This window comes from Branchiostoma lanceolatum, chromosome 1, assembly GCF_035083965.1.
Source record: "Branchiostoma lanceolatum isolate klBraLanc5 chromosome 1, klBraLanc5.hap2, whole genome shotgun sequence".
In the NCBI taxonomy this organism is placed as follows: domain Eukaryota; kingdom Metazoa; phylum Chordata; class Leptocardii; order Amphioxiformes; family Branchiostomatidae; genus Branchiostoma; species Branchiostoma lanceolatum.
Genome location: NC_089722.1, coordinates 5,664,156 through 5,681,557, shown reverse-complemented (window position 1 = coordinate 5,681,557; position 17,402 = coordinate 5,664,156). Strand labels below are relative to the sequence as shown.

Sequence of the window (17,402 nt, the reverse complement as noted above, 5' to 3'; positions counted from 1 at the left end):
GATGAAATAGCTAACTGAACGCCAGAAAATATAGGCATATACAGAAGATGTTATTATTTCAAGTCTAACCATATCAATAGCCTTTAGCACTAGACCACTACTGCATAAAAGATTGAGCCATACAATATGTGGCGTCGTATTGTCAGTTTATATTAGAGTATTTGTTCACGATTGCACATTACAAACAAAACTCAAATTATCAGTAGTCTTATCAACAAAGGTCTTGGCGACTTCTATGACAAAGCAAATTCATACGTCTTGTTTGTTATTGAAATGCCAACGACAGCCATACATTTGGAATTATTCCTATAGAAATCGTTGATGAATCGTAATATTCAAAGATGCAACAGTTTTCATATACTTCAATTAATGCAAACTTAAAATATCACTATGTACCGAAAAAAGACCTTACATCGCTACCTTCCATCGTTGAAGTTGATATCAAAGAGAGCTATTAGTTTGCTACATTTTCTACATCAACACAACTCCGCGATACCACTTTTAACTTGCTGACGAGAATTATGAAATGATAAAACGTTACGACATGAAAACAAAGCACTTAAGTTTGAACTGTTTGATCGGTTCGGACGACGAAAGTTAGCCATGCATGTCCTGGGTACAGCGTTACAACATCAAAAAGAAAACAAAAGTTAACATTCACAAGAATAGCACTCACAGTAGCGAATAAACAAGCATTATGATACGTCCAATAGTCGAGGCTTAAACCTGATAGACACGCCTATTTCCACATCGCCTGAAAGTGGTGAATCTGTATTGAGACCTTTAAGCGATCTACTTTACACTAATGAGCAAACTGTAACTTACTTAGATAAAGCTTGTCCTGATAAGGAGACGACCAATAACGGCATCACCCGCTACTGCAACAGGAGCATCATCACATGACAACGTACGAGTATGTCTGCTCTGGTACTGGCTACACATCTCTTGGATTACAAAGGGTACAGTATACATTTCGCACAATAGAATGACCCATGGGCCTACAGATCTGTAGACCTGTTGTGATCTAACTCGTGCGTTATACATCTACATTATGCGAATCAGGTACCTGTTTACGCTCACACTGAACACAGAAACAACTTACAAAAGGATCAACTGCTTCTATGTTCCTGAATATGACCACTCAATTTTGACCCTGTTTAGGACCTCCTTATGTCCACGCCTAGCTATATTTGATACAAATCTTTCCGCAAAAAGGAGTCTAATTAACCACAATTTGATTTCTTCTTGATGAGATCTCGTTTCGTCCCAGTTTAAGTCTAGCTTATAGGACACGTCTACAAACTCTTTATACATCAGCAAAGTATTTCATTTTTTTCGCCAACTAATAACAAAACATAATTGATAACTTGGGTAAATTCATATTCTGCTTTGACGTTATATAGATTTTGACAAAAAATAATTAAAATTATGGGAAGACGCATTAAAATGTAAAGTCCCACCCTATCTTTTTTTGTATAACTGAGATTAGACCAGTTTGGATCTAAATAGTTTCTTCAATTTTTTTCTTTTAGTCCTTGCCAATGCAGAGCCATGTCATGTCTGAATGATTGGTATCGATCCTTTCACATCTTTATGCAGTCGATGAACCTTACGCAATGTATAATAATCTAAGACAACTTGGCTGTTCTTCAACACCATTTATAATAAAATCTTACTTCCTCATCTTATCTATCTTTCAGAAAAAGAGACGCTAAAGATAAGACTTTATAGCTACGGCAGTGTTTTCCCTTTTGACATGATTCAAATAAGTTCATAAGTCACACGCTTCAATGATTGTACCATTGACATGGTATGCAGATCTGAACTCATGGACTTGTTCCAGATCACGGATGGTTGAGTGACTACATGGTCGTCTATATAGGGTCTCTGATAGGCCATAGGTCAAATGTCACCCATTAGTTGACCCCTGACATGGGGTTAAACATGGTGTTGATTGGCGGGAGGTGAGAAGGGTCTGTATGGGGGACCGGTGGCTCCATGTTCTCCACCTCGGGGTTGAAGATGCTGTTGAGGGGCATACCGATCAACTCTTCCGATGATGCCGTCTCTGGATGGTGTTGGGCTGAATGAAAGACAAATTTAATCATATTAAAAAGCAACATTATAAGATAAATGTTATTGGATAGCAAAACAACATATTGAATAAAATTTTACGTATTTTGGCGAAGGTGTCTGGGTTGATCTTACTTTATCTAACAAAAGTACCAACGTAACACTCTTAAGTCTGCCATGATATTTGTTCAGAGAACTTTGTCACCAGTAAGTTAAAACCTTCTGCAGTTCCAGGCTACACTATTAGGCTCGCTCCGGAATCTTAGCCAAAATGGTGAAAATAAGAAAAAAGCTGTGCCTACATGTAACGTGAGCGTGGTGAATCCGCGCCCCACCGCTGTAACCAGAAGGTGACTTGCGCTTCGTCGGGTCGTCAAGGAGATTCAGTGGGTCGGTCGTCTCGTTGTACCGCCTGTGCTCGGGCACTCTGCGCATGCCCGAGGAGGTGATGGAACTGATGACGGGGACGTGAGGGTTGATTTCCGGTTTGCCTGGAGGCGGGTAGCCGCCACTGCCATAGTAACCTATGGAAAAAGCATCGTTCAAAATCAGCATCAATATTCTTTTGCGAACTGTAAACACTGAACTGGAAGGATGTAAGGAGGATGGCTGCTGACCGAGCCTGCTGGGCGCCGGGCCAACCTAACTGCATCCCGTGTCGGACGACACGAGAGCCCCTAAGTCTAAGTAATAACTGTACAAAGACCAGTATTTTTTCAAGTAAAATAGAAAACATCACTTGTTGAATGTTACAATCTTGCATGCTTCTTTAACCGAGCACCATGTGTCCATGATGTCACTTGTGCATAAAGTCATAGGAGATTTTAGGACGACCATAGGGAGAAATCATTTGGGAGGGGAGGGACTGACAGAAAAGGATGGAGACTAGTAATGATATAAATTTACTTACTTTGGTAGCCATTGGTGTTTGTGTAGCAAGGTCCTGTCCCACCAACTACGTTGAAAGCGCTTCCGCTATGAGCCGTGCTCTGTGATTCGCCCGTGGTAGTTGGAAAGTGGGGAGGGCGACTACTCATGGCACAGCTGCTGAAGTACGGATCGCTGTGTAGCTGCGGTTCACTGCTGTAGCCGTAGCCTGGATCCGTGTCATTTTTCAAGTACGGTCCCGACCCGTAACCTCCCTGCATGTGTCTGAACATGCTGGTGTAGCTGCCGGGATAAGCGCCCATGTACTGCGCATGCGGGGAACCTGAGTACGGTTCGCCATGTTGGTTGATGTAACCTCGGGGGACGTGCGATGATTGGTGGGTTGGGTGTTGCATCATAGACACGTGACCTTGCGTGATGACACTGCTGCGTACAGGGTTGACCACTATGGGTGATATTGGAGGCGTCAGCATTGGACCGACGTTTCCTGGGCTTTGGGACATGCCGCCATGTCCGGTATGTGGCATGACTGGGTAACAGTCTCTCTCGGGGTTGTACATGTAGGGCGGTTGCCCGTAATCCACCAGCATTTCTCCCAGCATGCTTTGCTCCCGTTTAACGGACTGGTTGCTGGCTGGTCGCGGTGGCACAGACGACCTGTTTGCCAGGAAGCAGGAGCTGGGTGTCCCTGCCAACGCCTTACTGCCTCCTCCTGTCGGAAATAAGAAATAAACATTTAGACTAGATGGAATCATTTGAACTTATCAATTCACACATCTAATGATTATAACTAGTCCAACCATTCGCAAATATAACATTCTGTTTTCTTGCCATAATGTTGATAATACCTCAACACAACTTTTGAAGTTGTAAATTTAGCCCATAGGTCTACACAGAATAGTCATTCTTTGATATTATGTAGAAATACTTCCACCCCTTAGGCGTCGCAAAAAAATACTCGCCTGCAGTTTTCATGTGTTTCTCCAGGGCGTTTTGAAGTTCCGTCTCTTTCTCGTTGTAGAACTGAGTTTCCACCGCCAGGAGCAGGTACTCGTCCAGCAACATTCTGATGAGGTGGAAAGAACCTGGGAAAACAAAACAGTCAATATTAAATTTGTGGATGTCAGTTGTCTTTTTGTCGGTCCTACGTCAGACAGTACTGTAATCTGCTAGCCTGGGTACCATCCTCCGCAGTAACCGCTGGCTCAATGTTCGCTTGCTAGTCTTGTTAGCATGCGAACAGATTGAGCCAGCGGTAACTACGGTGGGTGGTAACCAGGTTAGTAATTTGAACGGAACGGTGTACAGTCAAGACTTCCATTCAATACGTCAGGGCGTTGAAGCATACACTGAAGATTGATAGATAAACTACACAGAAACGTTATGAACAAAGCGCATTCTTGCAGCATCCGAGTCCGTTACATATGTCACTATGTATGAAATATGATTTCGGAGCTTACCGAAGCACCGTGCGTTGTTGAGAGTGAGGTTGTGCATGACCCGAGCTCCGAAGAAAGACCACTTCAGCAAAAACTCCTGCGCTCGTTTCTTCATCGATCTGCCGTTCTGCTTGCTTGGCTAGATAAATTCAAAAACAACTTTATTATAAGATTGTCGTGACGTTTTACTCGATAATGATTCATAGTCTGTTACCACCAATTAGAAAAGGATAGTTGATGTCAGTTAATGAACGTGATTCGCAGCTATGATGAATGAGCTAAAGTAGACCCATTATGACGGTTTAAGCCAATAGAATTACATGAATAACGTCATAAGTGCGTCATATTACGTCATGACGACACCAAAATTACAGAAGTGATAAAAATTTACATAGGGTTAGGGTTGACAGGTGTGAATCAGAAAGTTTCCATAATTAAGCTGAATGCCGCACCGTCTGTACCTTGATGACCTTCTGTTCGACGATCTGGTCAATCCATTCCGTGAAGGCCTCGACTGTCGCTTGCTTCTTAAGCAGCTCCTTAAAGTCGCGCAGGACTACAAGAAAGACAGATGTTAACATCATCTGAAAAGTGGTTAGTTTTCTATTCGTGACTATACACACAAGTTAAAATATTTTATCACAACTTCACACGATCAGAAAATCTACTCTATTTTTACTGACAAAAGACATCGGATGCTGTCTGAAATGTCCGATTGTTTCAAAGTTTTATCCAGTTGTTTGAGTAACTATTTGGCTTATATATTTGTCCTTACATTCAGCATTGTCAGCGTCTTGATCGCCATCAGCGGTAGACGTGTAGAGCGCCTGGGAGCCGATACTGTTCAGGTCCACTTCACTGATGTCATCGATCATCTGGTCAACCAGCTGCTGGTCAAACAGTACCGGGCGCGAGGTCTACAAATGGAACATAATGTAACTTATGAAGGTTAAACTTAAGCTGTCACCTAACTGATGGGTACTCCCCAAGCAGAGAATGGCTCCGGCTGTCTTAAGCATATTTTCCAAGGGCAATCGAATGTATGATTCTCATCCAATAATTACCTGAGCTAGATGAAGAAACGAGACTTGTCGTTTGAGAGACTGGGCGAATCTCCTGGCCACGGGGAGTTTCCTCTCCGCCATGCTGTCGGGCAGGTTCTCCAGGGCTGACGCGGTCCAGTGCTCCCAATGTTTGGCAAAGTTCCGGATATCTGCAAGTAGACTGATAAAAAAGACGTTAATGTAAAATACGAGTTTCTAACTGTTACATTTGCTACCTTTTTTACGCATTGTCACTCTTGATGATTAGACTAAACATTGGTATATTGTGCTTTTTTCTCTCTTTTTCAAAAACAAGTCACTCAATCTCATACACTACTTCTACCAGTACATATAAACGTTCGGATATGCAACAAACTTCAGTTTGGACAATTATTCACGTTTTAGCATTGTATCTATTTTCATTTTTGCAGAAATATTCATCTGTGTTTAGCTTCTTATAGTTCAAATGACATAAAACAACATACATGTTACATTGTAGGATAAACTATATATCTATACAAGAAATAAAGTTGTGGAATTACTTTTCTGGCATCTCCTGCATCGTTGCTGGTATTAAGACATCTGTCAGAACCTAAGGTGAAAAGAAGAAGTTTAGTAAGGAAATTGCATAATAGTCTCAAACTTTGATACGTTGATGAAGGTTAGACATCCAGGTAATAAGATACGCCAAAAATAATTACTTTAGCTTATTTAGTTGCTTGAGTAATTATTTTTGGCTAGTCTCAATCATTGTTTTGTTTTGTTTTGCTTCAGCTCTAACCAATTCAATGATGTTCCAGTTTCGCAGTTTTGCATATTTTGCTAGCTTTGGAGATATCTAAAAAGTTGAATTCAATTGATATATATATATATATAATTATATATATATATATATATACAACAGATATAACAGAAGACGTTAAAATGTTAATTTATATGATACATGTTGTGCGTTTCAATGAATAGTTATAAAACATTAGCTCGTCACCGGCGATTATTACATACTCCACAATCAAATTACTAGTGACCTTTAAAACGTGTATACTGCCGTAACTGCCCTTGTTGCCACCAAATGTGATGTTAAAATCACCATTATTATCGCCATAATTTCCCATACAATCTCCTTTACTTATCAATAACAACATATTCCATCACCATCTACCTTTTATGGAAAACCTAGAGCCACAATCTATGATCCTATAATCTAAGAAATTCCTCTTTTAGACCAAAACAAAGAAGGGAAGGGCGCTGAATCAATGTTAGATAGAGAGGAGTTAACCAGACTGGTCGGAACAAACAACTAGACCAGAGGGTGAAAGAAGGAACAAACACAACCAGAAGTGAAATACCTTGTACAGAATCTGATCTGACGCACAGATGACGTCAACGATGACGGGGTTGTCCAGTAGGGGAAGAAGATGTTCCGGCATGCCTTGCCAGAAGTGCAACAAGAAATTCTGGATCTAGAAAAAAAATAAAGAAATTAATTAATAACATCTACTAACATAATTCCACCTGGGTACATAATTCCACCACCCTGAAAAGATACGTCCAAACTGATCTCAAACCCAACGTCTGCCAGTATAATGCACTCCAGTTAATCTGTGCATACATGTACCTGGGGGTGCTGCTCTAGAGATCTTCCAAACCCATGGCCACTCATGGAGGTTATATGTAGAACCTGTATTTATTTCACGCTGCATTATTTTGCTCACTATCAAAATCTACGCTACATTCTAGATACACTAATCTTTGAATAGTGTTTTTGCCTAAATGAAGGCTGTACCTTCCAAACGCTTTTCTGTATATGTAATCTTATTTTGTCAAAATATATTTAGATGTTATAACATGTAACCAGCTGTCGACAGCCTACCATCATTTCAATTACGGAATCGCCAACTATTTTTCATACGAGGCATTCTGTATATACTATTTTTGGTCATGTTTATAGCCTATTAAACGTACATTTTGAATGATCAGCTACTATTTTTGTCCAAGTATATTTATATAATATATAGTCAACTGTCGATCAACCATACGCTTTTCAAGCGCGAAGAATTCTACTTCAGCCGAAAACAATTCAGTCCACGATGGGGCACGAGGCACGGCGAGCAAACAGCGCGACTCTTGAAACACTTGTCTGACCTCCTCGTGACCTCCGAACCCATGACCGTTCAAGTAAACAGCGGGGCACCCGAAAACGTGCTCGGACTGTTTACTGTGGTTAGTTGGTATCTTTTAGGATGGATATCTCTTCCGCACTTGCGATAACAACTACAATTGTAAGGCACGTGTTGATAGAGGTAAACAATATCGTCGCAACATTCTATACTGGTGAATCATCAACCTTACCCAACACAGTAGCCACACTAGAAGAATAAAACTGCAGACGAATTTTGATTCATTAATGAAGCTGAATTCAAACTAAAAATGAAATACCAAGAGGATAATGAATGTAATAGCAAAGCCCAAAATTTCCAGGTAGGAAAAATAAATAATCAAAATCGTACGTTCTTCTGCATGCAGTGCATATTAAAGCTGCTAGGGGGGGGGGGGTCACAATCGATTTTTTTCTAACGCTCAACAATACATAACATCATAAAGATTCATCCAGAAACTGTTGAAATCTGCTGACCACAATTCCACCCACAAACTCACAAACGGTACCAAAACACAATTTTTGGCAAAGATAATAATAAGATATTTTCTACCTCCTCGAAGTTAGCGTTGATGGCTGTATCCAGGATACACTGGCAGTGAGTCTTGTACATCATGATGAGGGTCTCCACCTGTAGTACACGACGGAAATGCAAAAGAAAATGTATCACGGTGTTTGTTTGTCCGTCATGTCTTAATGTCGTGTTATTTCAACTTTCTAAGAAAGAATCTATTGATGCATTAATGAGCTGATGATGTCATATATAAAACTGATTCTGAGACATGCAGAATTTGGACATCGTTGAGCACTGTATTTCGAAAACCCGCATTGGTTTTGGTATCGCAGTGTTTACATTTACTAATATTCAATGAGTGTCATCCATTTTCATGGCCACGAAGTATTCGTGGATTCTCTAAATAACTATCAAATTGCTTTATCACGATAGTTGGCTCAGTTGATCTCCTATGGTAAAGCGACGCCTACCCGATATACAATGAATTGCAACAATGACAGGATTGAAAAAATGATAATTTTGTATTGCCCCACACCCTTTGCTTCGAAGACACCATCTTAGGTATGCTACCTATTATCCTGATAGCTTATCTTTGTAATAGTTTGGCTTGTTGTTATCTTTTTGTGCTTTGATACTTTGATGTGTATGAATGTGGATTATCTAAAGTTTGCAAAATCGCTGGGCCTTGCTAATTGGGTCCTATTTAAAACAACGGGGTTTTGCCGTCGATGGTTATTGTTGACTAGCATTTATATTCAGCATTACAACACAAATGTAGAAGTGAAGTTATGAATTGTATCCAAACGTAACAGAAGAAGAAGCACTGAGAACTCGGAACAAGAACTTTGACCCTCCAAGTCGCACCACACCTTCTGGCATTCCGCCAGGACCTCCCCCTCCCTCCCAATAATCAGCCGACACAATAACGCACTTTTGTGGCGGAATTTAATAAATGTTGGTTAAACCAACACCAGCCCAGAGATAAGCGCCTGGAAAAAGTGAATTTGTCAAAATCGCCTGGACGTGTGACGACAGCAGACTGGTTACTGGTTGACTGAGGGGACAATGTCGGCCGTGTTTACCCGCGCATTCGTGAGGTCCCTAAAATGAGGTGCCGCCATGATTTATTCAAATGATTGAAATGGCCCCGTCTTTCGAAAAGCATTTATAACACATAGGGGTCAACATAGCCATCAAAGACATGAAAACACTTTGCGGCTGTTGGCCGCCACCTGTCATTAGGGAGGGTCAACGAAGAATAGTTACTGCCTTGGAAGTTCAAGGATTTTATAAAAGACAACGACAAAAAAAAGATGTTGAATCGTGATACAATCCTTTAAGTGAATGTTTCTTGCTGGCTACATGTTAATACCTTTGGCATTTCGTAAAGCAGGTTAGCAATACCCCTTTTCACAGAGGCGGTGGCTGTTAGGCCACCATTGAGCGACAAAAAATCTCCTTATCAGTTTGAACTAATGTCATTGATAAAGAATTATGTTTTGCAAACTTTTTTTTTAGTTTGTGTGTGCATATAGTGGTGCAAAAAATAGACGATCATTCCAGCATCATAGAATGCAGCTGTGAACTAAATAACGACATGGTCATCAAATTTAGTCATATATGGCACTTTGAAACTTTGGGCTTGATCAACATGAATATCTGAACGCTGTCTGTTCTCTTCATACGTAATAAAAGGATCTGGTCTTAAGATAAATGGTTGTCACCTGTGCGTGTATTAATAGTGTCTTAGATCTGGTGACTTGATAACACTATTTGCATTGTCTTTATCAAGCATGTACTAGATTTTTGGTGCTGGTACTATGTCAATGGAAATCATTTAGAAGCACAATTTTTTTTCAAACATGGATACTGACATTCAAGTATTTCATATGCAAGATTTCCATTAATTCTTTATTTGTTCATTTATCATATGATTTTCGTAATACACCACACAGATAATGACTTTTCATTATTTTCGTCAATTGTTGATGGGAAATGTCTGTATATACTTTTGTATCGTCTTGAAGTACCACAATTTGGATAAATCCCAAAAAACAGTATGACATACATATATTGAACTATTCTGCTTTGAGACACTTGTGGAAAAATTCAACCGATGTCTCTCTGTAACAACGTCAGGATGATAAAACGTGACTTGTCAAAAATTAAATAAAATGATGCAATAAAAGGAAAACGAACGAAAATCAGATAATCTTCCCATATCACGTGAAACAACCCGTAAATCTAAGAGTGTGTCTTTGTTCGCAATAGAATCGCTTATTAGGGTGTGACCATAATAAACTCTTATCATACGTGAACTATGTTCATGTAATCGCTCACACACCCCTATAGTCTCGTACACCGACGTGGCATTTTCCTGTGTTTCGTGTATTAGAAAACTCCCTGAAGTGTGTTTCTACTAAATCCCTTTCATCATCTAAGTTATCATCGTCTACTTTAGAGAAAATGTTGTCCCGATTAAAAAACAGGAAAATCCCGCAATCCGCTCTAATGTTTGTGTATTACATTAATCTTACCAAACAAATCAAAATGTCATCATTTATTTCATATGGGCTGGTGGACTGTTTGCTCGGTAATGGCTACATCTTCTGGTAGCAGCCCTCTCCATCTGTTACATGGCCGCGTAAAGGCGGATTATGAACAGCAGAAATAGACAGCAAACAAAGCCATTATTTGCCATAGGGTTAATGATAGCCAAAGGCAAAGTTGCAAAACGAATCGCCTCTTGACCTGTACTGCTACGATAATCTCTTGCACTGGTGGCTTTACACTTAGCATTTTGTATTTTAAAACTCAAAGTAAAACATAAGATTTCAAGACAACGTAAGTTAAGTTGTACTTCGTTATCCGATGATATCAATTAAAAGAAGTAAAGGAGGCAAGAGGGACAATTGTATAAATAGGAAAATTATATAAAAGATACGTATTGGTCCCTGGTTGCCTTTGTGTTAATTCTTGATAACCTTATTCAAGAGCGGTTATTTTCTTTTCGATACCAAAAATCAATTGAACATGATTGTTAGAGAATGAATACAAAACTGTCTTCATAAAAACTTTCCATGTAGACTACCATATACAACATGGAAAATTCTGCACAGAGTGTATTTTGTGGAGTGTGTGCCGAGAGAGCATAGTAAAATTGAATCAACTATAGCCAGGAAAAGAACTAGCTTGAAAGTTCCTACAGTCGTCACGTATCACATATATTGTAGAAAAAGTTTAACAGATTCCCAAAGAATGAACTCATCGAATCATTGTCAGTACTTGTGAAGAAAACCAGAAGTCTGGTCAATAATATGTATATCCAATTATTTGCTGTTGGAACATATTTGGACTTCCACTTTTTCAGAAGAAGAGACGTAGTCAAAGCATTTTAGATCCTACCTTGTCTTTCCCGATGTCTGAGTCCAGGATGAGACTCTCGGCCTTGCAGAAGTCAGGGAGCAGTGTTCCCGTCTTCGAGCTGAGGGAGTATTTCCTGGTGAACCCGCCCTGTGGAACAGAAGTGTCGTCTGTCAAGCAGCTTTTCAAATGTGTCATTTTGAACTACTATCTGTCATGGTTAGAATGATGTATGCTCCTATGTGTCAAGGTTTTTGGCTATAAAAGAAGGACTTTTCATTTCATTCATTTTATTGACCAGGGAAAAATCACAGCTCAGGCCTGCGGCCTGTTTTTCAGGTGCCCCTGGACACGTACACATACAATAAGAACATAGTATTACACATATTACATTATAAATACGCTTTTGTGTCCAGGTTTCTAGCTTCGTATAAAGGAGGCATTTGCTAGCCTGGAAGCCAGACCTATTATAGCTCCCGAGTCTCTCTCCGCGGAGAGAGACTCGGGAGCTGTAATAGGTCTGGATTCCAGGCTAGGCATTTGCTTTCCAGAGTTCTAGCTATGAAATGAGGCATTTGCTGTTCAGGGCTCTATCTACAAAGGGAGACATTTGGTGTCTACGTTTTGTAGCCATGAAGGAATGATTTTAGGATCCAGGTTCCTAGCTAAAAGGAGGCTTTTGCTGCCCAGGGTTTTACCTCTAAAGGGAGGTATTTGGTGTCCAGGCTTTCAACTATAGAGAAAGGATTTTAGTGTCAAGGTTTCTAGCTTTAAAGGGGACCTTTAGCGTCCAGGTGTCTAGCCAAGTTATTACCACAAAACGTAAAATTAGTTCTACATGGCCCCAATATCTTATAATGATACGCCAAGCAATACAAGTTCGCATCTGCACGGACCACTAAATTTGCCCAATTATAAACTGTTTCATCATATTGTTGTAATAACATCTTATGCTTGATAGTGGCTAATATCGGGACAAGGTATTGGTTTGTTGATTTCCAATAGAACAATTGTATGCATCAGTCTGTAGAACAAACGTACGTAAAACACAATCCATAGTTCGTTTTTGAAATAATAGTTTCATTAGATAAGCTTGATTGTCCTTTTGCAATACTACAAGCAACAGCTTTAAAAGGGTTCATTGTAATGATCACAACAAACAATATACCGCGTCAGTCTATATGGGTCACCTGGGCTATATATGTACAACACTGACGACATTGTACGGAACTCATAGATACTGCCATATGTCACAGTTGGAGGTAAGCAAACGGAACCTATGACTACACCTCTGTGACTCGGAGATTTGTGGCGACAGAAACACATACAGAACAACTATTGGAACACCTGGTCTTATCTAAGGGCGTATCAAAGCATCTCCTGTTCGATGTACGTTATTAGATTATTCAAACCACACCTATGTACACAAGGATTTCATTATGATATTCATTATTACTTTTTTTTCTTATCGGGGTTTTATCCTTTGAATGACCTTTCTGAACTCTGTATTGCTGCTTTTTGATGCGATTATTTACGTGTATTATTATTATTATTATTATTATTAGTTATTTTTCTCTGTCTACATTGAATCTCATGACAAGACGTTGCCAAAGCAAAAACAATTCACTTCGTGATTTCAAAAAATTAATTTCTCACTACAAGTGTACATTGTTGGCTTAAACTTTTCTGGTATAAATGGTTTTATGTATCTTTGCTGTGCCTTCTATGTTTTGACACTGACAGTTTTCAACTACCGTTTAGAACAATGTTTTCTTGAAACTGCAGACCAATTCTAACGCACAAATCCGCGAGATTAATTGTATCATAGTCAAATAAACAATTAAAGAGTTTAACTGGACTTTATCGTCGTGACATTTTAATCATTTATATCTAGTGGGCTTTCGCATGCTCTTGAAATGTACATCTACAGTGCATATAAACTGATCGATAAAACTGAAAAACAAATGTTTTAAAGAGTAGTGTTCTTGTGACGTCGGCTAATGCATCTCAACTATGATATTCATAACTAATTATAAGCTGTCTAATCTGTCATGTTTGTTACCCTTTCTCACAGGTCAGAAGAAATGTTTTGTTACGAAACAACAGGAACGAAAATACGACCAAACAAGAGATACTGAAAGTCCACCGTTAGATTTGTTGTATGATATCAGTGCAATTAGGCACTATTTCCCCTTTATTTCTGCTTTAGGGCAGTGATTGTATATTTGTGTTGATACAAACACACTGAGAGAACACCTAGGCTGACAGATGTGATGTTGTTTATGCAGCCGCCGTGCTCTCTCTATTTAAGCACAAACGCTGTATGGTGATTAATGGGTATATCAACACAGTGGGGATGTTTGTGTCCAACGGCCTTTGAAACAATGGCTCACGTTTTGACACACCAATAATCGATATATTCTACTCTCTATAATCCATACCCACTCAAGGATACGTTTCCAGCTTTTTCATCGATCTGTTTTGACATTGTTGCCATGTCAAACCGCGGTTGTAAATGGTCACGGCCAAACAAAAGTGTGAATTTTTCGTGTCAGTTTTGCACAGGTGTTTGTCAACCTGTCTTCTGCCAGACACATGTAATCCCCGATGATTGGATTCTTATCATAAACACTTCAAAGATAACGACCAAATTGTGTAAAATGAAGGTAACATTCGCTCCCATTCTACATATTTCTTCCGAACTCTTTTGTGCTAAGTTGGTAGGAGATGTAACGTCGGCAGAACTATGCGAGTGTCCCGGGTTTTGTGAATGGGAGTTGTGTGAAGAGCGCCAACGCAAGCAAAGTTACACTTAACAGAACCTGCAAGCTGCAAGAGCAAACAAGGCTTATCAAGCCCGGGGCGTTGTTTAAATCATACCCATGTAGCAATATGTACAAACATGCGGCTTTCGGACCTATCAGCAGTCACACTCTGTTCCGGTGTGTTGTAGTATGTTGACTCTGGACTAACAACAGCCCGCTGGCAAACAATGACATCATCCGGACGGCTTGGTGGGGTTAAGTGGACGGTTCAGATGGGGGAGGGGGGGGGGCGCAAACCTTGCAGAACGACCTCTGATTTGTAAATAGCCTATTTGATATGTTCTGTTTTTAGATTCGTTTATTTGATTATGCGTGGCAGCTTTCTTTTATACACCATGCGTCTTCGAAACTATGTGAGCTGTCGCTGGTTTCAAATCTTTCAGGCCAGCATAGCATAGATTAGCATTTTTATTTTTGTTACACACTTACCAATAAAAATCAAAATGACAAATGATATAATAGGTCGATAGGTCACAAAATGTACGGAGTAGAGACACCACTTTCTAATAAGGAATTCGTAGATCTGAGCTGATTTGCATATTGCATGGTTAATACAGATGCATTGCCCTCTTGAATCACTTGAATGTTAACCTTTCATCAGTAGACCTTCCTCTTAAAGCTGCTTCCGTCAGAGCGGCAAGGAAGCCATATTACCCACCGGACACCCATGACGAGCTCATATCGCTAATAATCCTAACCGCCAAACATGCTGCCGCTAATGCCACCATGTTTCTCGCTAACCAAATACCATTAGCCTGTCAAATGTCAAGCCGTTGGACAAGGTCATGGGCAAACAATGGCAGTGCGCTGTCTGTGTGGGAGCAGAGTCCCGGGGCGGTACCTAGCCTTCAGATCAAAGCAGATAGGGGGAAGGGCTGGAGGTGATAAATGACGTCTGGTTTAAGTGAGGAATGCGGTGAGAATGACACTGCCTAGGTGACTGTGCCTTGGTGATGCCAAGGTGCTGGTGGTGTGTGTGTGCGTGCAATATTGATGTGATGAAACCAGTTCCTTAATCTATTTTGAGGATGTCTTTCTTCAATTCTGTGAATCACACCTTTATGATAAAGTATTTTCGTAAATAGAAGATGATACAGGTGTGAAATATTCTTTATGGTACGCCGTTTTAATTTCGACTGGTCATAGTTGGTACCGAACCGGTCTCCATGGACAACGGCCCTACTAGCACAACGCCAGTCGTCAAGCTCCAAGCACCACAGACACTCAAGAAATTTGAAAGTGTTTACAACAAGACTCCCAAGGAATGCAACTACTTCAGAGAAATAAAGGAGAGAATGATCTTTTGAAGTTTATCCGGGCTTGAGAGATCGTTCAAAGAAATTAGAACATAATACATGTGTTAACTCATCAAAGGTGATTGTACAATTGGTTTTGTAAGTTGAAGGGACCTTGAAGTGTTGCGCTGGTTTTTAGCACCTGTTCAGTTGAGTGCCACACATGGCAAGATAAAGTCCTTGTCATTGTGCTAAACTGTCATACACAAACTCTCATGAGGCAAACAGATACTTTTCCTAAAACTGGAAAAGACTGTCAAGATAGGAATTCTATTTTTTTTAATTCCCAAACTATGAAACCTGGGAAAACAGTAAAAATGCTCAACAAAATGGTATTCAGCAGAACCTACATCCATCACAGACAATGGAGGTACCAATGTTGTATTGTTAAACTTTTGCTTTTGTCTTATACGTAACATTTCACACTCATTCTTGCAAACGTAGCACTAAAATCTTACCATATTTAGGATATCTAAAATGGTTATTTCTATCATTGCTGAAGAATCTATAATTGATTTTTTTAAAAATGCCCATCCTTACCTCATTTTTCAACCTGGCTCCAGAAAACCTGAGGAAAAAAGACAAAACACAATCTAAACCTTATATCTAAAAAGATGATGAACATTACTATTATCATTTACCATACAACTACTATCTTATCATAATGTAAATACATCTAGCGTTCTGTTATACAGATTAAAATATTCTAGCTGCTGAGTTTATGTAGGTGTCAGATTCATTTTAGGTTGTTTGTATTAATATCGCACAGACTGACAATGTTGTAATGTTTTTAAAACCTATACTCAGTAGCGTGTAACCCTAACTGGCGCAAACATAAGCATGGAAGTCAAAGAGAATTTTTGAAGAGATGTGGAGATTTTGTATGATTGGCAAGTATATAACTTGTGGGAGGGGCAGCTTTTTCCACTTGGCACTTTCGAGGATGATGAAAAGACTTTGCTTATCTGAAGCGGCGTGTAATGCCGGCACTTGACAAGTGTAATTGTTCGCAGGACAACCTCGGGTAGTTTCAAACCCGCCAAACTCGGCTGCAAACTTCGCTGCCAAAAATCCACAACCAAACGCCTTAGTCTCCGTCAGGATGTGGGGTAATTAATTACAAACACCCAGATTATATCTAAATTACTGTTTACCGCTGCCATGGCGCGGGGCTCTGTGGGAGTTATTCAACCAATGGGGAGCCGAGTTGTTAATCGTATTCTCCCGCAAACAAATTAACAGCCATTACAGAAAACTCGGACTCAGGGGCGATGTAGAAACGTGTGAGCTATTCCATACCCTCTCAACATCACGTGACGGGGCAGGGTAGTGGGAGCAGTTTAGAGCTCCTGTGCTTTTCGTCCGAGGACTTTCTACCCGTACAAGTAATTACTAACGTCGGCAAATAAGATGTTGGAGATAGTGACAAGGCTTTGGGCTTTGTCTGCAACGTTTGCTTTCGGCGAGGGGAGAATGAAAAATGGGCTGGGCGTCAGCTAAAATTGGACAAAGAAGCAATTACTCAAACCCTAACTGCTATAATTACTCAAAAGGAATTGCTCCCGCTACGCAGCTTTGCTTAGACACTGCACTTTGCAGTAGCACTCACAAAAACCTCAAGCTGGTGAATGCTAAAACGCTGTTGGATTGATAAAAACACTCAATCAGTTCACGACTTTATGAAACATACTTAAACGCACATGCTTTAAATGGGCAAAAGTCTTATGTAATGTTCTTTTTTGATCATTCATTAAATACATTAAAAACGTCATTGTAAATTATGTACAGTTATGATATATGTATG

General features: G+C 39.9%; 1 protein-coding gene across 2 annotated transcripts in view; it reads right to left on the bottom strand.

The window, feature by feature from the left end:
• Window positions 1-129: 129 nt before the first annotated feature.
• The window catches only part of LOC136430848 (DNA-binding protein RFX6-like), a 31,520-nt gene continuing 14,247 nt past the window's right edge, over window positions 130-17,402 (bottom strand). Inside the window, exons 6-18 of one of the 2 annotated variants that reach the window (XM_066421893.1) lie at window positions 16,139-16,166; window positions 11,521-11,628; window positions 8,155-8,232; window positions 6,793-6,906; window positions 5,986-6,035; window positions 5,465-5,624; window positions 5,176-5,317; window positions 4,853-4,956; window positions 4,422-4,539; window positions 3,924-4,046; window positions 2,984-3,673; window positions 2,376-2,597; window positions 130-2,083 (exon numbers count right to left, since the gene is read on the bottom strand). In XM_066421893.1, the coding sequence (XP_066277990.1) occupies window positions 1,917-2,083; window positions 2,376-2,597; window positions 2,984-3,673; window positions 3,924-4,046; window positions 4,422-4,539; window positions 4,853-4,956; window positions 5,176-5,317; window positions 5,465-5,624; window positions 5,986-6,035; window positions 6,793-6,906; window positions 8,155-8,232; window positions 11,521-11,628; window positions 16,139-16,166 (2,104 nt within the window). In that variant the 3' untranslated portion in view covers window positions 130-1,916. The remainder of the gene's footprint in view (window positions 2,084-2,375; window positions 2,598-2,983; window positions 3,674-3,923; window positions 4,047-4,421; window positions 4,540-4,852; window positions 4,957-5,175; window positions 5,318-5,464; window positions 5,625-5,985; window positions 6,036-6,792; window positions 6,907-8,154; window positions 8,233-11,520; window positions 11,629-16,138; window positions 16,167-17,402) is intronic. The other variant, XM_066421901.1, reaches the window with a different exon arrangement.